Below are 22,390 nucleotides of genomic sequence, written 5' to 3'. Positions count from 1 at the left end.
AGAACTTCCTGCTCAGGAATAGATCGGTAGATAGGAATTTTCTCTCCACTTTCCTATCAATGTATGGAAATCCTATAATAAAGAACTCTTACTTCTTTTCTAAAACTAAGGCAAGTATAAGTTTGTTACTTTCTTTCTTTTTTACACTGACACCAGCCAGCATGCTGCAACCACCCATCATCACGTTTTCTCTGCAATCAATGCTACTCTGTTAAGGAACAGTTTCTGTTCTTTTTAATAGGGAAAAATGAGTATTTTATTTTACTTTTCAATTACTTTATCATTACATTGTATTTTGGAAATGGAACACTGGGAAGGGGCAGACTTTCTGTTTCCTTGCTGAAATAGCTTTGTTTGTTTGCTTGCTTGCTGGTTATTTTGGGTTGGGGGGCTGGGTGTGGGAGAACAGTTAGTTTTTTCATGGTAGTGTGTGGGGGTGCTTTAGCCACTCCTAAGCTCCTTTTTCAATTTCCATTCCATTTTTAAATGGAGAGGTGGTATCTATTGCCAAAAAGGACAATTCCTAAAATGGCAGCCTGAGTGCTGTCTCTCTGAAACAATGAAAAAGCCCATCTGCATGAACAAGATTTGGGGGGGGGATGCAGATCAGAGGCCTTTTAAAAATTTCCTTTTGCCCTGTGTGCAGCCCGGAGAGAACACTGGCAAGGAATGTGCACTTAATTGAGTGATTTTGTTAATAATGTGTTCTTAATGTCTGTGTTGTTAAGGTGGAGTTTTTAAGCAGTGTGCTAAGAAAGCAAGGTATATACAATCCTAGGTAGTATAACCGTGAGTTTTCTTTGGGGTCGTGACTAGCACTGTTCTGAATTGCCTCAAAATGCGCTTGTACTCAGTGGATATGAGTTTGAAATGAGAAGGAGATTGCTACTATTCTGAACTCTGTATATTGCTCAGAAATCGAGTGCACAGCAACTGTTTTGTATTCTGCCCTGGTTCAAACTTCAACCACACATTTACCAAGTGAAGGCATCTGCAATGCCACAATTTAGTACATTTCAGTACTAAGTCACCCTTATGAATAAGGCATAATCAAGACTCCTGTAAATGAACATCCAGGAAAACTTAAAATTTTTTCCCCTACAGGCTTTTCTGTGTTGACTTTCTTAGTGTCAAATTTGTGACCATTAGTTTGTCCTATACATATGGCATGTATATTCGTAGATCTTAAAGAGACTATCCTAAAAGTGAATTTCAAAAACAGGACACAGCAGGAGTTTGCTGAGATAGCACTACAACCACTGACTAACTCCTACCTTTTCCTAAGTTTGGCCCAGCCCAGGGGGATTGTTAGGAGGGTCCTCATGGGTACCTGGGTCCCTCTAAATTTGTGGGGAGCCCCTGCCTAAGTCCTCCATGGCCCCGCCTCCATAGATGGTGGCAATGGAAGCCCCTCCCTGTGATGTCATTGGCTCCTCCCTATGATGTCACGACCCCAGTTCTTTTAAGGACTGGATATAGCAGTGCCTCTGGCCCAGCCCCAGCCCCCCCCCCCCGGAAATTGGAAAGTCTACACCCCTGGCTGAGGGTTCACACTGATTATTATTAGTATCGATATCAGTGCCTGCTCTGGTGGTCAGGCTTGTGGGTGTGCTGGGCTAGGGCTCTAGCCTCAGCCTCCGGTTCCAGGGCTGCTGCCAGGTCCTGGGGCCAAGCTCTGTGGGCACCTTGGCTGAGGGCTCACAGTGATCTCTCCTTTCCGGTCCTCCTTAATTCTAGTTTGGTGGCACAATGAGTCTTCATGTTGTGGTGGCCACCATGGGTGGTTGTGGGGGGAAGTGCAAAGGCAGTCCTCCTGGTTTACTTGTGGAAAGCAGTACTGGGTGTGGCTCAGGGGCAGCAGAGAGTCCTCCCGCTCCCCCAGATTCACCTGTGGGGGCTGTGGAGGAGGCCAAAGAGGTCTTTTTACTGGGGGGGAGAGGATCTCTCTCAACATTTTGAGGAGGGGTGGGTGACGGATCCCTGGAGGAATGGTTTGTGTTTTATGAAACATCCCTCCTGTCCCCATCCCAAACTCTCGGTGGTGTCCCTGCCTGCAGTCGACCCCTCACTCTGTCGTCTGTGGCCAGCTCCGCAGCGCAGCCTGTAACCGTTCATCCTCCTTCCCCTGGGACAGTTAGTAGTCCACGTTTCAACGCCTTTGTATGGAGGCACTTTTGGGCCCTTCCTAATGACCCCCGTGTGGTGTGGTGCCTTGCCTGTGATGTCCTGGTGCACAGGGGCAAAAACCTGAAGCACCTGTTGTCGACAGCCCTGACTCGGCACCTGAAGACGCACCATCTGAGCCTGTGGTCTCCATCCTCGCCCAGCTCTGGCGACCAGCTCTTCTGAGCGGGGATCAGTGGGAGGGTCACCAGAATCCACCCCAAGCAAGAATCCTTGCCCTGAGGATGACGCTGGTGGGAGCAGAGCGCTTAGGCAGGCCGCGCTTGCGGAGGTTGTCCCCTCAGGGTCTGGGACAGCGCTGCTTAGAACGGTGAGGTTGAGGGCTCAGGAGACGGGTCTTCACGTCTTGGCAAAGATGATTGCCCTACATGGCTTGCCAATATCCATCATGGAGTGCGTGGGCTTCCGCAGGCTACTAAAGCATCTTGCCCCTTGGTTCTCCATGTCATCACCGTGCACCCTTGCCCGTCGAGTCCTGTGGGTATCTCGAATGAGGGCTGGCATGTTTGGGTCAGGTTTAGCCAGGCCCACTCCCCCCACCCAAACCCCCCACCCTGAAGGGAGGCAGCTCACCACCGCCTCCCCACGCCCGCCAGGCCTGGCGGCCGCAGTCCTCACCCACCTTGCTGCTTAATCAGATAATCTGTCCATATCTGACCCGGAGGCCTGGCAGGTGGACAAATGGGAGGGGTGCCACTGGTGGGTGGCCAGACCCCTCACCCCCTGAGGGGAGGCAGTATGCCACCACCTCCCTGCGCCCACCAGGCCCAGCCACTGCAGTCCTCACCCACCTTGCTGCGTAAGCAGATAATCTGTCTGGCTACGACCCGGAGGCCTGGCAGGCGGGCACATGGCAAATGCCACCGGTGAGCAGCCAGACCCCCGCCCCTTGAGGGGGGGCGGCCCGCCTTCAGGTCCACCGCACAGGGCCAAAGTGAACTGGACTGGAGAGGGTGGCTCCATTTGTATTGAGGGGAGTTTCCTGGGGGCGTTGAATTTGCGAATGTTAGTTAAGACCTTGCACTGTCATCGGCTTCATCATCATCATCAAACAACAACAAGAAGTGTAAAATATCCTAGAGGGCCTACCCAAACTCCTCTGACCAGCCTAAAGTAGCTCTCTGAACCACAGCTTTTTTGAGGAAAATAAAATACAATCTGATGTTTTAGTTAATTGGTTTAAAATATTTCTACCTTTGGATTCAATATTTCCTTGAACTCAAGGTGGCCATCAACACAACAACAAATTTAAAGGACACACAATTTAAGAGTCTGTTATAAAATAGAAACATGCAGTTGTCCTCGCCATTTTTGAAAAAAGGAATATTAAAACAGAAATCCTTCTGAAGATAAAAGTGCTCTTTTTGCTTGTTTCCTATGAGCTTCTAATTATCAAAATGTTCCTCTTATTTTTAGGTCTTCCTGAGGAAGCTTTTGAACAGCTGGAGAATCTGAATTATCTGTATCTTGCAAACAATCAGGTAAGAACATTTGGTAAATGTATGAACTGCTTCAAGAGTGTTTATATAGGTAACTGAAAGACTGTAAGTATCGCAGGACAGATTCATGGTTGTATTCTAGGGGCTTATAGTGTTGTGGCTGAGGAACAAAGTCGGTGCACGGTTCAGTGTAGGCTTTATAACATAACAATGCATAACAATGACTGTTAAAACAAATGGATTTAAGAGGTTATACGGTACAAATATATCCTTTAGAAAGATGAAAGAGAAGAGAAAAAGCAGAACTGAGCAGCATGATTTCATTTTGCACAAATCAAAATTGTTTATAAGAATGCATTTGTATTCACAGTTGTAGGAAGTAGCCAACTTCTTTTGAGCTGAAAACTTTTTAGCTTATGAGGTCTTAGCAAGCTGCATTTTAAAACAAGTTTCCTTTCCCACTGTAGACTCAGATCACATGATACATTGTACTCTCTCTTGGAAAGGGGATACTTTAGTACAGTGATTGAATAACTAGGTATTTTATGTGGACTGTTGCCTGGATCAACAGTCCATTAGTTCTGTGTTGCACAGCAGCACAGAACTAATATATAATCAATCCATACCACAATACAAATGTGAAGTCAAAGATAGGCTAAATGTTTGCTTTTTGAAAAGGAAGTCCACCAGCACAAAAAGTTGCATTTTGGAGAAAGACCTGACCATACCTATACGGAGACCAGGATTTACAGATCTGTATAGCAGGCCATTGTTCAGTCTTGGTGTGCTATGAAACGCTGTAATTCTAGTGAAGTTCCTTTCTCTGCATCTCCCATTGCAACGGTGTAGCTGTAAACTGAAGATCTGGGTGCCCATTGTGTAAAGGTAAATTGCAATAACTCATTGACTGTACAAATAAAATCACTCTATTGTGACTGAGCTGCAGTATCAAACTGCTTCTCCAGAAACATAATGTCCTTTCCTTCCCTTTACAGCAATTTTCCATGTAACATTTTTGGCAAAGAACAGCTCCATAAAAGTAGAACACAAGCCAGATTGTGACTAATATTCCAGAACTTTTCTGTCCAATTTCCCCCTTTATGTGATAAAATAGTTTTTGACCTTTCTTCCTGAGACTGCAGCAGAAGAAAATTGCATCCAGATAATGGGAGCAAACTTTATAAGATGTCCTACTGAGACATTATAGAAAGGCAAAAATAGCTTCTTGCTTTGACAACTGAGTACCCAGACAAGCCAGACTGAGAGCTTCCTACATCATACACGTACTGCAAGGGAAATGCTATAGGCAAGGCCTGCCTGGTTTTTCTTCAGTAAGAAGGAAGGGCTAAGATGGAGACGTTGAGCTATCATAGGTGCATCATAACTGTCTGGCAGCAGTGGGTTTGTTCAAAATCTTGTCTATTTTGACAGAAAGGCATATTGTAAATGAATAAAATAATCCGTGTCCGTGCAAAACAAAATCACTTTACTTAAAAATCTCAGATTAAACTTTTGGTATGATTGTGCAATAGTGTTACAGATTCTGGCTTAAATATAATAATGCACAGAGCATGGAAAATGTCAAAGTACAGCTTTTGGAATGTCAGTTTGATGAATTTTGAAAGCCAATTTAAAATGCAATGTCATGTCTTCCTTGCTGGATTCTTGTAAATAAAACACATTAGTGAATCATACATTAAAATGTTTCTAAGCATATTCATATTTGAAACATTTTCTCTATGGACAGGTGAATATAAGCAGAGCCTTGCTGAATCAGACCAATGGTCCATCTAGTCCAGCATCCTGTTCCACACAGCAGCCCACCAGTTACCCCAGAGGGCCAACAAACAGGAAATAGAGGCCTAGACTTTCCCCTGATGAGGGTTGCCAACTCTGGGTTAGAAAAGTCCTGGAGATTTGGAGGTGGAAGGCAGGGCTTGGGAAGTAGAGCAACATCAGTGGTGAATAATGCAATAGAATCCACTCTCTGAAGCAGCCATTTTCTCCAATGGAACTGATCTTTATAATATGGAGAACAGTTGTAATTCTAGGAGATCTCCAGGCCCCACCTGGAGGCTGGCAATTCTACACTGAGTATAAAAATTTTCTGCCTCCAAATATATAGGTTCCAAGATCATGTCAGTTTTGTGCTCTATGCACTGCTTAGCATACAACTGGGCTGCTTCCACACACATTGGATAATCCACTTTCAATACTCTTTAGTGAACATTTGGAACTGCTTTTCCATGTGTGGAACAAAAAGTCCACTTCCAAAGGATTGCTAAAGTGCATTGAAAGTGCATTATTCAACGTGTGTGGAAATGGCCTTGGTGTTAAACACTGAATAGTAATAGTATTTGATAGGGTTTGATTCCCTACTCCACTTGAAGCCAGCAGGGTGACATTGGGTCAGTCACAGCTCTCTCGGAACTCTCTCAGCCCCACCTACCTCACAGAGTGATTGTTTCGGGGATAATAGTGACATACTTTGCAAACTGCTCTGAGTGGGTGTTAAGTTGTCCTGAAGGGCGGTATATAAATGGAATGTTATTATTATAATTTTATTATAACTTTTGCATATGCCCTCAGATGTGAATATTATTCTTAAAGTGCACCATGACTTAAAAAGTAGCATGAAAAGCAGCTTTCAGAAATGCTGTGGCTTGTTTATATTGTCTTTTCTGCCAGAGGTTTTAGAATTAAAGTGCGGGGGAACCTTTTCATGTGTTCTTGCTTTCTCAAGGGACTATCCTAGGAAGGGCAGTGACCTATTTCTGAAAGAGATTATAAACACTGTGTGAAATGTACTTGCTCTCTGAATCCACTTTTTCCATTATTAATACAACAACAGCACTCATAATCCAAACAAAATTTCTTCTAGGCATATTGCAGGAAAAGATAAACCACTTCCTTGGGTGATTATTTCTGTCACTGAGGATAGCAGGGATTCTGTTTTCTGTAAGCACGATCATTTTCTGCGTCCTTTTTCTTTGTCCTTTAAGGAACAAATAGCCTAACAACTGTCTGTTGTAAAGGTGACAGTGGTGGTGGCTGAAGCATTCTGTCTCATACAGTGATATAACTGTTTGGCATAACATTTGTTTTTCAGCTCACAATGGCTCCAAAATTCCTTCCAAATACCTTGATCAGTGCTGACTTTGCTGCCAATAATCTCACTAAAATTTATGAGCTCACATTTGGACAGAAGCCAAACCTGAGGTAAATAATGAAGGCAAGAAGCAAGGGGAAAGAAATATATCCCTGCTTTGTTGGTAGAAGGGGGAAAGTGGTTGTTTAGTTTTTAAAAAGTCATCTATGGTCTACAAATGATGCTTGGAAGAAGAGAACCATTTATCTTAGAAGAGATTCAAATCAATTACATACAAATGCATTGTGTTCTAAATTTATCTCCTGCTCTCATAATACACATTCTATCTCTCCTCAGATTTCATGATTGATCTGTTTCTCAAATAAGCCATTAGTTTCACCATTGTTACATATTCAGCAAGTTTATTTTCCCATTCTGCTAAGCTTAAACAAATGTCTGATTTCCATTTTGCTGCGTAAATGATTCTGGCCACTGCCACCATACATTCAAATATTTCTTCCAAAGTAATATTCCTAATAACATATTCTTAGCTTCTATAGTAAAACTAAATTTTAATATATTCTGCACTTTTCCATGTATTCTCTTCCAATATCTTTTTACTTTTTTGCAAGTCCACCACATGTGGTAAAAGGTTCCATCTATATATGTTTCCAACATTTTCCTTTGTAATTTTTACCTACTTTCTCAATATCCTTTGGGGTAATATACCATCTAAATAACATTTTATACTAATTTTCTCTTAGCGCCTGCTTGGCTATTAACTTAATTTCTTTTCCCCATAACTGTTCCCATTGGTGCACAGGAATTTGCTCTCTAAAGTTCAGCATCAATTTAATCATACATTTTTTCACTTGTTCTTCTGTTTCCAACTGAAGTAATAATCAGTTCAATCAATCAAAATCAATCATATATCAATCAAAATAAATGATCTCTTTGTTTTGTAATCAGCTGTTCAAATTCAGTCATCTCTTTTAGAGCTCCACCTTTCATATTGATAATCTTCTTTAATGGTAACCATTGAATGTTAATTCCTTTGTCTCTTATATCTTGCCAGGACTTGAGTTTCCCCTGGGCATTTACCATATTGCTATGTGTTAAACAACACTAGTATTTCTCATATTCTTGTCATAATAAGTTTCTATTGGAGACATGAGCAGAGAGTTTGGGAGACTCAGTAAGTTCTGATGTTTAAGCCATATTCTCAAAGACTTTCACTGTTACTTTAGTTCTCCATTTCTGCCAGCGCCGGTGCATCCATGGAAGCAGGTCTGACAGCCGCCTCGAGTGCTGAGGCACCAGAGGGGGTGCCAGGGGCGAGGGTGTGCACCATGGAGCTGTGGCAGTAGTGCTGGCAGCTGAGCACGAGGGCTGGGAAGCCACCTGTGCACCACCCCGGCCACCTGCCACACCTGGCCCACAGCTGTTGTGCCCAGCTGGGAGCATGGGCTGGTGGCAGCAGCGCAGGGCAGTCTGAGCAGGCAACCTCCCAGCTCTCCCTCTCAGTTGCCCCATGCTGCCACCGTCACTTGCACACAGCTGTGGGCCAGGTGCGGCAGGCAACCAGGGTGACGCGGGAGGACTGGGAGGCCACCCACGCGCCATCCCAGCTGCCTGTTGCACCAATGGGGCTGGTTTGCAGTGGCATGCTACATGATGATGTCACACACAGTGACATCATCACGCAGTCCAGGTGCATGCATGTGCTTTGCGCGTATGCCAGGGGGGGGTGGCAACAGCCCTGAAGCTGCCCCCAGCCTCAGGCGCCTGAAACTCTGGTACCAGCCCTGATTTCTGCTGATAGGAAAAGGGATTTAATTGAGTCTTTCTGTGTACAGATAATTTGCGCTGAAGTCCCAAAATGCTTTTCCAGTTCAAGGGAATCTATAAAATCTGTCTTCAGGACATTTTTTGCACAAACATTCCAAAACCATTGGTGCACTAGTATTCACAATGGTTCTAGTACCTATGCTAAGTAAGAAATGTCCCCTACTTTGAGGATCTGGAAACTGAAATGAAAGCTGACAGTTGAAACTGAACTTCTAAACAGTACTGTTTACTTTGGCTCTGTATAGCTCTCATTGCTTCTAGGAATGCTGAGGCACTCACAGTGGCAACAGAACATCCATACAGACGTTTTCATGGAACTTTCCTTGTGTCAGTCCCCTGCAGCCACCATTTCCTCCCCCGACATAGGGCCCTGCTTTTAAAAACTAGGTATTTCTAGATCGCTGTAGTACTAAAACATAATAACAGTGTATTGCAAAAGTACACTTTCCCCCTTATAACTCTGCAACAAAAGGGATTAGACTTACTTTTAAAAAATGAAAGCTTAAAACTAGTACTCGGTAGCTTCAATTCAAAATGCTACCTATTTGTTGACTTTCAGGTTCTATGGAAGATGCTGGCTGTTATTATCCTTAAAGCCCTTAATGATCTGTAGTCAACATACCTAAATGATTGACTCTCCTGTTATGAACCTGGACACTCCCATAGGTCACCCCAACATGCCTTCCTGACTGTTCCTTTCTCTTGCTTTGCTTGTTTGACCTCTTCAAGAAAATGGGCTTTTACTATATTTACGTGTGTGTTATGTGCCGTCAAGTCATTTCTGACTTATGGTGATCCTGTGAATTAATGACATCCAAAGCATCCTATTGTCCTAAGCCTTGTTCAGGTCTTACAAACTGGACTTCTTTATAGAGTCAAGCCATCTTATTTTGGGTCTTCCTCTTTTCCTACTGCCTTCCACCTTTCCTAGGATTTTTGCTTTTCCCAGTGAGTCTTCTTATTATTTGACCAAAGTACAATAGTCTCAGTTTTTCGTTTTAGCTTTAGGAAAAATTCAGATTTCCTCTAGAACCCACTTATTTGATTATTTTTTACCATCCATGGTATCCATAAAACTCTCCTCCAGCACCATATTTCAAATGAATCAATTTTTTCCTGTCAGCTTTCTTCATTGTCAACTTCCACGTCTGTACATAGAAATGGGGAATACCATGGTATGAATTATCTTGATCTTGGTCTTTAATGACACATCCTTATTTTTAAGGATCTTTTTTAGTTCCTTCATGACTGCCCTTCCATGAAAACTACCCTGTCCAAATTAAACATAGTTTAGAAGAATGTTGGGAAAGGGAATTCATGCTTCTACTTTTTCTTTGTTCCTCTGCTCAGCCTGAAATACATGAACAGAACATATATGATCTTGTAATTAATTTAATAAATTTTCCTATATTTTAAATTCTCCAACTCTAATCTCTAGAAAAAACTTACTATGAGCAGAACCACAAGTGACAAAAGGCACAGATTGGACATTTGTCAGCTTCCCTCAAGTTTTGATGGGAAATGTAGGCATCCTGGTCTTGCAGCTTGGCTCTCCGCCTGCTGTCCAATGGACTTTTCAACTGTCACTTGTCCAACATTCCGCCAAGTTGCCTACATTTCCCATCAAAACTTGAGGGAAGCTGACAAGTGTCCAATCTGTGCCTTTTGTCACTTGTGGTTCTGCTCTATGTCTATTTGGTCATACAAATAGGCATAGTGTGTTTAGGGCATGGTAGCAGAGAAGCTCACCACCCCTGGAGACAACAGCTCTAAATTATGCAGTGCTTGCTTATAGGAGGGTAGTAGTAGGAGCAGCAGCTAAGTGAAGCCTCTAAGTGGCTCAAAGTGCTAGACATATGACTATCTGGCAGGAGACACTCTCAGAATCTATGGTAGCAGAGATTGCCTGGTTTGTTTGGAGGTCTCCTTGGAGTGAGGGAAAGAAGTGGTGTTGCCAATGGAGATTTGAGGGGGCCACAGTGTTTTTCCAACCTCCTGGGGGTCAACTAGAAGAAACAGTGAAAGGCTGGCAAGTCTTCTTTCACAGTTACTTTCATTTCCACTGAGAAGTGGAGTCTGAATCATGGCACAATTCCGGCTGCTAACAGAAGCATTCATAAACCCCTGACAAACAGGTATAGAGTACACTGTTCAGAATAAAATAAAACAGTTCAGTCTGTACTGATCCCTAAATTTACCTATCCTTCTTTTGTATAGGTCAGTGTACCTCCATAACAACAAACTTGAAGATGCTGGGTTACCAGAAAACATGTTCAATGGGTCCAGCAATGTGGAAGTATTGATCATGTCTAGTAATTTCTTAAAATATGTTCCAAAGAATCTTCCACGAGCGCTATATAAACTGCATCTAAAGGTAAGAGTGCCAATTCTATTAGATCTTATGAGGGGGCAGGAGGAGAGTGGGATTGTACACCTCCACTACAACATAATAACAAAATCAGCAACAATATTGCATTCTCTCCTCAAAGGCACCCAGGAATGCCTACAAATAGTGATACCACAAATGGGAAAAAAATTACATCCAGTAAATCTGATAGAGTCCAATAACAACATCAACAGCAATATCATCACTAGCTATGAAATCAGTAGATAGCATGTTACAAATCAACATAGTACTTCCCACTCCACTGCTAACAAAAGCTTTTTAAAAAGTGCCTTTACTTGCCAGTAGATCGCATGCAGGATCTCCTTTGCAAAAGTGCTTCACAGTGTGAGGTTCTTCTTCTTAGGGCAGTTGCCAATTACTTGAGGAAAAATGTATTCTTCCTTTTTTGCTTTCAGGCTTTTTTCTGGAAGAGCAAAGGGCAAGGCCATCCTCTCACTCTGTTCTGTTTTTTTTCCAATTTAAATTGTATGTTATGTGTGAATAGACAATTTTTGTAATGGGCACTTCCCCCTGAACTTGACACAAATTACTGGGCTTTATCTTGTGTGCGTGGAATAGCACTTCCCTTGGTGCTCACAGAACTTTTCAGTAATTGGACATGGCCATTGTAAGGAAAGGTTTGTTACTGGCTGCCCTCTTTCAAATGAAAAAGTTTTTCATCAGATTAGGAGGACTTGAAAGCGGTGGCACCTGGGCTTTTCTTAGAGCCAAACTATAGACATGATGGTGTCCTCATGGTTGCCACAAGGATGCAGTTTCCATTTTAAACTCTTGTTCCCCTGCCCATGCGCCTTTTCAAGTGCCAAAAGAGTGGCATGTTGGGAGGGGGAGTAGCTCACAGCATTTTAAAATTAGGATTTTAGCAGCATTTTAAAATTACATTAAAATGGTGACAGTATCCTTGTGGCAGCCATGAGGACACTGTCATATCTAGTGTATGGCTCGATTTCCCCTTCAGGCTTTCCTGCTTCCCCTTCAGGCTTTTCTGCTTCCCGAGGAGGGAGGTATTTGGTTTGGCTTAGCCTCCTGTGACAGCAGTTTTGGATTTGGCTCCAGCTCCTATGGCAGGCATTTTGTGATGGTGCTCACCATCTCCTGTCAAAATTCCAAAGATGCCTGAAGACTGAAAAAGTTGGGGACCCTTGCTTTAAGGTATAATATTTTTAGGAATAACTGGGATACTGGGAAAAGCTCATATTCAGTAGCTGCCAGTAAAGCAGTGCACAAGGGATGCACTGTATGAATCATGGCCAAGTGGCAGAAGATTCTGAGGTGCAACTCTAAGCTTGCAAATTGCTTCACTGATGGTCACTGTTTGAAAGTTGAGAATTGTACCTGGTCTTGGGCTAGCCCTGACTGTGTGGGATATTTTTAAGATTCCAGAATCAAAACTTCAGGGGTGCCATGTTAGTCTGCCATCCCACCAATAATGAGCAATGATGGGAAGGAGTACCCAGTGTCTCAGTACATTCAGGGAACAAAGATAAATTATACCTGAAGGAACTAGGGAGCTGATATTAGCAGCTGCTTGCTTTGCTATAGAAAATACCAGTTTGTACTTTGAAGGCTCATGCTCTGCTTCTTGTATTTTCTTCTCACAGAACAACAAGTTGGAGAAGATTCCCAAAGGAGCCTTCAGTGAACTCTCAGAACTTCGAGAACTATATCTGCAGAATAACAAATTGACAAATGAGGGAATGGACAATGAAACCTTCTGGTGAGCATGTAGAATAGATCTTCTTTAGTAGATGTTACGGTCAGTGATATGCATTTGGGAATTTAAGTAATTAGATAATGAATAAAATAGCAATTGTTAATGTTATTATTTGAACTAATCCCTGCCTGGCCTGACCAGGATGGGGTGGGGCAGCAGCTTTTTGTATTAGTCTCAGCGCACAGATCAGCTGGGCCCCTAAAGTAAGTGGAGAGAGGATGGTAAACAGAGAGTAACAAAAAGTATAAATAACAAACTAATAGCTAATATAAATATTTTTTAAATTAATGAAAGGTAGATTCCTAGGACTAGTTGTGTAATACTTCTTGGTCCTACAAGAAAAATAGCATAAGATCATAACAAGAGCCCTGCTCGATATGACCAATGGTTCATCTCATCCAGCATCCTGTTTTCACGCAGTGGCTGACCAGATGCCCTGGAAAGCGACAAATGACATTCAGAGAGATACTACATCTAACATGCAGGTCACATGTAGCTGTAATGGCTAATTGTTGTTGATGTACCTATGAATTTGTCTAATCACCTTTTAAAAATCCAGGCTATTGACCATCAACACATCCCATGGCAGCAGGGCCGGCGCGCCCATTGAGACAGGTCTGGCCCCCACCTCTAGCGATGAGGCGCTGAAGGGGGTGCCGGAGGGGGCACCGGGGGCGGAAGCATGCACCATGGAGCTGGCATGCCTGGCTCGCAGCTGCTGCAGCTGGCCAGCCCCGCGCCGCTGCCACTGCCACCACCAACACACACCCTTGGCCGGGAGCAGCAGCTGTGGGCCAGGCATGGCAGGCGTCCGTGGCGGTGTGCGGAACCTCCCCAGCCACCTGCCGTGCCCAACTGGGAGCACGAGCAGCCTCCGTGCGCAGTCCCAGCCACCTGCCGGCCAATGGGGCCAGCTTGCTGCGTGATGACATCACATGCAGTGACGTCATCATGCAGTCCGGGGGGGGGGGGTGCGCACGCACATAGGGGCAGCCGTGGGTGCCAGAAACCCTGGCGCTACCCCTGCATGGCAGCAAGTATCATAAGTTAATTATGCATTGTGTGAATGAGTACTTTGTTCAGTCTGCCCTAAATCTACTGCCCATCACTTTCATTAGGTGTCCCTAAGTTCCAGCATTTCAGGAGAGGAGAAAAAAATGTTATCTCTATCCACTTTCTTCAAACTGTGCATAATTTTATAAATCTCTGTCATAGTGCCCTTAGTCTTCTTTCCTAAACGGAGAAGCTCCTTGTTCAGACCTTTGATAGTTTTTGGCTGCCCCTTTCTGCACTTTTTCCAGCTCTGCTATGGAACATAGCAGAATTCTGTTCAGTATTCTAAATGCAGCCCAAATGCAAAGGCATTATAATACTAACAATTTTGCCTTTCTAGTAATCCCTAGCATAGATTTTGCTTTTCCTACTACTGTTGATGCACACTGACTTGTCATTTTCATTGCACTGTGACTGAAGATCTCTTTCCTGATCAGTCACCATCAGATTGGGAACCCTCTTTACATATAAAAAAAGAGGGGTTGTTCAGATGCGCCTCACTTTACGTTTACATACACTGAAACTCATTAGCCATGTTGTTTGTTACCTACTCAGTTCTGAGAGACTCTTTTAGAGCTTTTAACAAATGCTGTGATCTCACCATTGTCACTACCTCACTGCACGCCTGATTCCAGACCACTTGTGAATAGATTAAATCGCACCTGTGCCAATATAGATTTGTGATAGTGGAACACCAGTGCTTATTTCTCTCCATTATGAGAACTGTTCATGTAATCCTACCCTCTGCTTCCTGTTTAACCAGTTACCACTGATCTCATGAACATTAAATTTACTCAAAGTCTAGGTGAGGGAATTTGTCAAAAGCTTTTTGAGAATTCAAGTATATAATGACCGAATCCACACTTCCCTACCTTCCACTTTTCATACGCAATAATTTGCGCTGGATTCTATCCCGCAATGTCCCAGTCTGTGTTCACATCCCCTCTTTTACTGCACCAGCATCTCGCTATACTCCATTCACATCCCTGGGAGAATTGCGCAATACGGGGCAGGTTTAGATTCGCCATCGCTGATGACGACATCATATAGCCTTTTAAAAAAATTTAATGCTAGATTTTCGCTATATCAATTTCCTGCTCAATTGCAATGGCAGAGCCACACTCCCATTGATGCCTGTGATTGGTTAATGTTACCGCTCAACTGTAATGATAGGATAGCGAATTTTCACTATACCGATAATTTTAGTATTTTTTTTAAAAAAACCCGGAAAGAGTCAACCTTTGCAGGCATAGTCTGCTTATCAAAAATTACCTAGGCTCTCCTTCGGCAGTGAAACATTATTTACTGTAAAAGGCAAAAAAAAAACCCTGATGCCTCCACGGACTTTTTACAACACTACTTCCCAAACTGCTCCTGGGTGATCTTCATGAATGGGATTGCGCAATAGCGCTAGGAATGCCCCTCCTTAAAAAAAATAAACAGGATGGGGGTACGGGCATGCCTCGGACAGAGTTGGGACCATAAGAATTGCTTGGCAAAGAGGAACGGTGTTCCGGAAAGGCAAGAAACAAGGAAGTGGGGGTGGTTAAGAGGGGGCGGTCTCTTTGGGAACCGCTTCTATTTGTTCACATCCATAGTGAGAACTGCGCAAAAGAAGCATTTGAAAGTGTGACAACCTCGTCTGAGATGCAGCGCAACAGATACGATAGAATGGCAGGATTGAGGTACGAGTATGTGAACAGCCCTCTGAGAAGCACATAAATGGCGGGAAAATAGCGGCAAACTTGAGCTGTGTGGATTTGGCCAGTGTCTTCTGGTTTGCTCACCCTCTGATTGGGGATACTGCTTTGCAATCACAAGGAGGGAGCATCATATCTAGGTACTGTGCTCATAAGATGGCAATCATGTAGGTGGGGCCAGCACACTGGTGTCCTCTCTCCTTGTCCATGTGTTCAGTCAGTGTTCAGAGGGATCATGTGTAAAGGGCTACAATGACTTGCTAGTTTTTAATTTGTCAATTAGCCCTAGAACTTTATTTCTCAGCACTTCCATTTGATTCAGTTCTTCAAACACCCTACATCTTCAACCATGAAAGCAGATGTGAAGAATTTATGTAGTTTCTCGGTAATCTTCCTATCTTCCTTTAGCAATTCTATCACTTTATCATCCAGCAGCCAACCACCTCCCTAGCTGGTTTTCCACATTTGATGTATGTAAACAAATGCTTATTGTTTGACTCTATGTTTTTAGCTATATTTATCTGCATTACTGTCATATTAATTTTGTCAGAGCTGTGGTCTTTCTTACTTTGCTTGTTTGAGCAAGATTTCCTCTTTTAAAGAAAGCCACCTTGACTTTTATGTCTTCCTTGTCCTTTCTGATTAACTACAGTGACATCATCTTGGGGTTGATGGTACCTCTCCCAAACTGTGGTATACATTCTATCTGAGTTTCTGTGGTTATAAAATTTATGTAGAAGAGATCTGATCTTCTGCTTTCCCTTTCAACTTACTTTTGATAAATTATCTCATTTTTAGAAATTTTCTCTTCTGAAATCAAATCTGGCTATGTTGGACTTTGTAGGCAACATAGCACTGGGAACAGTGTTCCCAATTGATTAAAAAATACCAAGTCTTGCATCAGGTCTTGAGCACCATTCAGGTTCAAGTCCAGGTAACTAGGTAACCTACCCTTTAGCTAGTTCCCAAGCTAACTGTTCCAAGACAGTCATTTATGACATCTAGAAATATGTCTCTTTGTCATACTAAAACATGCATTTACCAAATCAATGTGAGGGTAGTTAAAGTCACCCATTATTATGTTTTCCTCTTTGTTTGCCTCCCCTATTTCTTTTTCATCTCAAAATCATTTTCAGAGTTCTAGTAAAAAGTGTAAACTTATGTAGGTTGTGTGTGTATGAGTACTGAGCCATTCTTCCAACTATATGCACTTTAATTCACCACACATATATTAGTTCATGCACTCTAGAGCCTAGACTTTTAGAGAATTGGTCTCTGGATACTAAATTGCATTGAATGTACTTTCAGTCATTAATCTGAACAATTGTATATGTAAATGCATGAACAAGTGCATTGAAAGTAGTGCGAAAAGCCCTTATTAATAAAGAACTACCTATACTGAGGCAGGCCTATCAGGTTCACCACTATCAAGATCTCAAGTGGGAGTATTTCCAAGCTCTGTACCTGAGGTCTTTCAGCTGCAGAAGGCAGAGATTGAACATAGAATATTAAATATGCAAATAACAGTGTTGTACTTTCCTCTGAACTATGGGGTCTCCTCTGCCTCCCCCAGCCTCCTCGTCATTTTGTCACTGATTTCTGAACATTATGGACAGGGCAAGTAGAAGCAGAGTCTAGATTGCCTTCATTCATTCATTCATTCATTCATTCATTCATTCATTCATTCATTCATTCATTCATTCATTTTTTAAAAACAGCAGTTGTAACTGGGAGTATTCCTTTTCCGTTTTTCCAAGGAAACTTTCAAGCCTTGAGTACCTGGATTTGTCCAGCAATAATCTTTCTCACATCCCAAGTGGCTTACCTCGAAACGTCGTCCTTCTCCACTTAGAGAAAAATGCAATCAAAACAATTGGCAAGGATGTCCTGACACAAATTAGGAATATGGAATACCTACTGCTTCACAATAACAAACTGAAGGCCCATGGGATTGATCCATTGGCTTTTCATGGCCTGAAGAAATTACACACTGTCCACTTGTACAACAATCAGCTGGACAGGATTCCCAGTGGGCTGCCCAGACGAGTGAAAACCCTGATGCTTCTTCACAACCAGATCTCAGAAATTAACAGGAATGATTTTGCTACCACTTATTTTCTGGAGGATCTAAACCTGAGTTATAATAAAATAACCAGCTCACAGATTCATCGGGAGGCCTTCCGCAAGCTGAGGCTACTTAAGTCATTGGATCTTTCAGGCAATAACCTCCACACCTTGCCTTATGGCTTCCCAAAGAACTTGCACAGCCTTAAACTGAAAGTAAATGAGATCAGCTCCATTCCCAGGGGGACGCTATCTGGAATGTCAAAGCTACAGGAACTCTACCTCAGCAACAACAAGCTAAAAGTCAGTTCAATTCATAGCGAATCATGGAGGGACCTTACGAGTCTCAAGGTACAAAAACATCCATAATTATCTAAAATTAAAACCATGACATGGTGCAATTATTTCAATATAGACAGGTAGGGAAAAAAATATCCAAACACATTTTGTAGCAAAGACATTTATGTTCTGCAGTCAGACTACAGTCTGCAGAGTAAAGAATTATGCATAGTATGAAGAATTTAGATATAAAATGTGTTATTTTAACTTAGAATCTGGAAATTTGGAGCAAAACTTATACATTGCAGGTAGCACAAAATAACAGGTATTCCTTTTACTAAGATGCAAAGCAAAATGGAAGAATGGAATTATAGTGTTGAACAGCTGTTTTGTGCTGCTGGACAGAATTTTGAAAAAAGAAATTCTAAAGGCCAAATGTTCAAGACACTGTATGAAACAGTATTATATTTACACTCAAATGTGTAATTCTCAAGTCTTGCTTTTTAAATTTGGAACTGTTTGGGGCCAGTTGTAGCTTTCATTTGGCATTATAGATCTTTGGATCAGGCAGAGGCCCATGCATATAAGCTCCTCTGGTTTGGTATTAGCTTTTTACACAATTAAGGTTCATGGATGTGCAACAAGCAAATAAGAGTGTCAATATCAAAAGCACAACATATAGGGGGTTTGCAATTGTGCTGAGATTTTCACTAAAATTTAATTACGATAGGGTTTGAAATTTTAAACTGAAGTTTATTGTTATATAATCTTGCACTAACAGTTCAATCCAGTGCAGAGTTACTCTAGTCTAATCCCACTGGAGTAACTCAGAGTAGGACTGGTTTATAAAATGTTATTTTTAAACTTGAAAGAATATTATATTTAAATTCCTTAACATTAAAATCCCATTAAGTGAAATTTTGGATTAAACAAGCATATGCACAAAACAATGATATTTGTGTCCAATGATATTTTCAATATTTTGTTTTGTTTGGGGAACTGTACTGTATTTTCACCTACAGCCTCCTTGAAAACCCATTTTGATGTGCTCTTGTAGAGTTATAGATCCAATTTATTGAATGGAGATCTGAAAGAAAGGAAGCAGGGACATTAGGGAAAACAGCTCACAACTAGAGATGGGCATGAACAGCAATACGAACACACAAAAAAGCTACGAACAATCCAATCTGCTGTTTGTGAACAAGCTGTTCATGAGGCCCCATTCTAAACCAACAGGTAGTCATTGCAAGCCTCGTTCATTGTTGTTCATCAAGCCAGACAGTCTGGCACCTGCAATCAATTCCCTTGGCAACATAGGCAAGGATTGTGTGAACTCTGTCTGAACTCCTGCTGTTGCCCTGGAAACCCCAGTCTAAGCCCAATTTAGCTTGATAGACAGTTCTTCCTTTCAAGTGTGGAGCTCCAAATTTGTTACAAGGGAGCAAAGAGCAGAGGGAGGGGGCTCCCAGCTCTGACTTTGCAGACAGTGGAGAGACAGCTGTTGTTGGCATTTTGATAGAGTGCATTGGAGTTTGAATTTTCTTTGTATGTGGTGGGATAGGGATCTACTCCTTCAAGTTCCAGGGCTGCTGCCAGGCTCTGGGCCAAGCTATTGTTTATTATTGGTCCTTTCCTGGTGCCTGCTCAGGTAAGGTTTCTGGGAGTGGTGCGGTAGGGATCTACCTCAAGTTCCAGGGCTGCTGCCAGGCTCTGGGGCCATGCTATTGTTTATTATTGATACCTTTCCTGGTGCTTGCTCAGGTCAGGTTTCTGGGAGTGGTGCAGTAGGGATCTTGACTTGGATGATGGCTGGAGGAGAGCCTGCTGGCCCCCACAAACAGCCAACCATGAACATGTTCATGAACAGGGCCATGTTTGTGAGTCCCTGTTCGTGGATGGCAACGAACAACGAACATCTTGTTCAGGTTTTTTTCTGTTCGTGCCCAACTCTACTCACAACCAATCAACACTGTTAATGTATAGAACATGCATTTTATCTGTCCTGCATGTCAAAGCATTCTGCTGTATTTAGCCATTAATCTTAGAGTCAAGAAGACTGAATTCACAGCAGCTCTTTATTTAGACTTCCTTTTGATATTATGTTCTACACATTGTGATCACTTTTTCATATCTATGAAAGTCTGAACATCCCAATGTATACTAATACAGCTTTGTATCAGTCAGTCATGTACACATATATGTGCAGTTTTTCTAACCTGGGTGTTCTATGTGATTATTTTCAGCACTGAAATGGTTCTATTTGATCTTGGTCCTAATAGGCTAACTGAGATATCTGAGGTGGCTAGTTGGTGCAAAACCTGTTGATTTACTTGTGGAGATATGGCTGTTTGTGGTTTTTAGCTGCCTAGCAACTAGTCTGGCAAGTAGTCTGAGTTGAGAGGATCCATCCAGGATCCATCCTGGCATCAACTTTAAGAGCAAGATAGTTGGCTGAGCATACTAAACAAGGGCCGATTTCTGAAATGTACAATTGTGTAGTTGTCTCCTAGGCTAGGAAGGAACAATGATGAAAACAGGCCAATCAGGTCTGAGATGCCAGAATAGGTGGAATACAATTTATGAAAAAAGTGCAGAATGTGCAGAAATTGGCTGATTCTACTGATAGATCCAACCCTTTTGAAAAGCAGTTTGTAATACTAGTTAAGGAGTACAACAGTAGAGAAGTTGAGATAGCATTAAAGTTTTCAACCTTGATCATGAGAGCCAGAAAAATCAACAGAATAACTGGAATAGAAGTTCTAACAATACACATTCATACATAAATACCTATGACTACCATATCCTATAGAAAGAAAACCATTGTTTTGTTGAAATGGGCCCTTAATTGTCAAGATGAACTTAACACAAATAAAAGACAGGCAAGATCCATCTTGGGGCCTGAGCTGTCAGGAGAAAAGGGAGCTTTTTAAAGAAACAAAGAACTATAACATTTGCTCTTGAAGGCCCACAATAAACACAGATGTTCCATAAATATTGGTGTTCCTACCTATGAAAATGTTTACAGGCCAGGAGCCCAACCTGAAGAAGGAAGAGGGAACAGCCTGTCTATTGTTTCCATAAGCCTGATATTCTTGGTCTGCTACTCTCAAAAATCCACCAGAGCATCCTGGAAACCAAACAGGCTCATTAATCTCTGTGGGTGGACAGTCTTAATTGCTCCATCACCCACGCAGAAAGAAAGCATCATAAAAAAACAAGCTTGAACAGATAATAATCTGACCAAGACAATAGTTTTTTTTCCACCCTCTTACTAGATCAACAGAAACCTTCTTGGTGCAGAAAATCAGATCTAGCATATGCCTTTGTTCATGTGTTGGGTCCATAACCACATGAATCAGTCCCATGGTCACTATGGAATTATGAGCATGAGCAAACAAGGAAGTCTTGCCAAAGATGCTGAAATCTGCACTCCAACAATCTACTTCTGGTTCTCATCACCAAAGCTGAAGCCACCTTCATCAGCTCATTTAGAGTACACACCAGGAAATTAAATGAATGGTAAACCAGCAGGAGTCCTACTTTGTCCTTGTTCCCTATATAACATACATACAATCAGTGTTGGCTACTGGTGCCCTAGGAATCCGCAAAAGGAGAAAGACCATATGAAGAGCCATTGTTTGCCTTGCAATTGTTATATTCTAGTTTTCTGAAGATCTATCAGGAGAATTGTTCATAAATTACAATCTATGGGGAAAGAATGTGCATAAGGGGAGGAGCGATGTTTTCATTTATTTTTTACTTACTTAAACCCTACCTTTCTCCCCAGTGGGGGCCCAAAGCAGCTTACATCATTTTCCTCTCTTCAGTTTTTTCCTCACAATAAACCTTGTGAGGAAGCTTAGGCTGAGAGTTTCTGATTGGTCCAAGGTTACCTAGTGAGTTTCCACGGCAGAGTGTAGAATTGAACTTCAGTCTCCCAGATCCTAGTCAGTCCATCACTCTAGTCAATATATTACACAGGCTATCACTGATCCCACTGGCCCCAGCATGACATTAAACACCTTTGATCTATCTTGTGCATAAAAATCTACACACACATGTTTATGCATATAGGTTCTGCCTGCATGATTGGGAACCCTGGCAAATATAACTCATAAACTCTCAGGTCTGCATTTGAGCATTGTTTAGAAGCATTGTAGAATCTTTTCACTTGGCCTGGCTTCCAGTTAAATGGAAGCAAAGATGGCTTGTATCATATATTTTGTTATAGTAACTTTTATTTATAAAAAAGGCTCATTGATTAAGCTCTGTACTGCAGTTTATTGGGTTTGCATTGAAAAAAAATGTGCAGTGTTATGTCATATGCATACTTAGTTATTATCCCCTCAAGTCTATGTGGCGAGAGGAGCTATAAATTATAAATATATGAATGCAAAAGTGCTCAAAAGTATAAAGTGCTTATTTTGCACACCAACTTGGTTTTGTATGATTTCCAGCTGTACTTTTTTCCAGTCCCAAAAAACTGAATAATCTTTGTGCAAGAACTTCTGGCTGGTTCTCGAGACAGTTGATTACTTCCTCCCATAGCAAATCTTTTCAAGGATTAGCCATCACTAGCTTGAATCTTAGCTCAACAGTGTGGAATGTATTTCA

General features: G+C 42.1%; 1 protein-coding gene across 1 annotated transcript in view; it reads left to right on the top strand.

Annotated features, from left to right (window-relative positions):
• PODN (podocan) overlaps positions 1–22,390 on the top strand; it is a 55,947-nt gene that overhangs the window by 10,133 nt on the left and 23,424 nt on the right. Inside the window, exons 4-8 of the mRNA XM_054981657.1 lie at positions 3,601–3,665; positions 6,733–6,842; positions 10,777–10,933; positions 12,568–12,683; positions 17,191–17,848. Coding sequence (XP_054837632.1) covers positions 3,601–3,665; positions 6,733–6,842; positions 10,777–10,933; positions 12,568–12,683; positions 17,191–17,848 — 1,106 coding nt within the window. The remainder of the gene's footprint in view (positions 1–3,600; positions 3,666–6,732; positions 6,843–10,776; positions 10,934–12,567; positions 12,684–17,190; positions 17,849–22,390) is intronic.

Source organism: Eublepharis macularius, chromosome 5, assembly GCF_028583425.1.
Source record: "Eublepharis macularius isolate TG4126 chromosome 5, MPM_Emac_v1.0, whole genome shotgun sequence".
NCBI classification, from domain to species: domain Eukaryota; kingdom Metazoa; phylum Chordata; class Lepidosauria; order Squamata; family Eublepharidae; genus Eublepharis; species Eublepharis macularius.
This window is presented reverse-complemented; position numbering and strand designations above follow the sequence as displayed.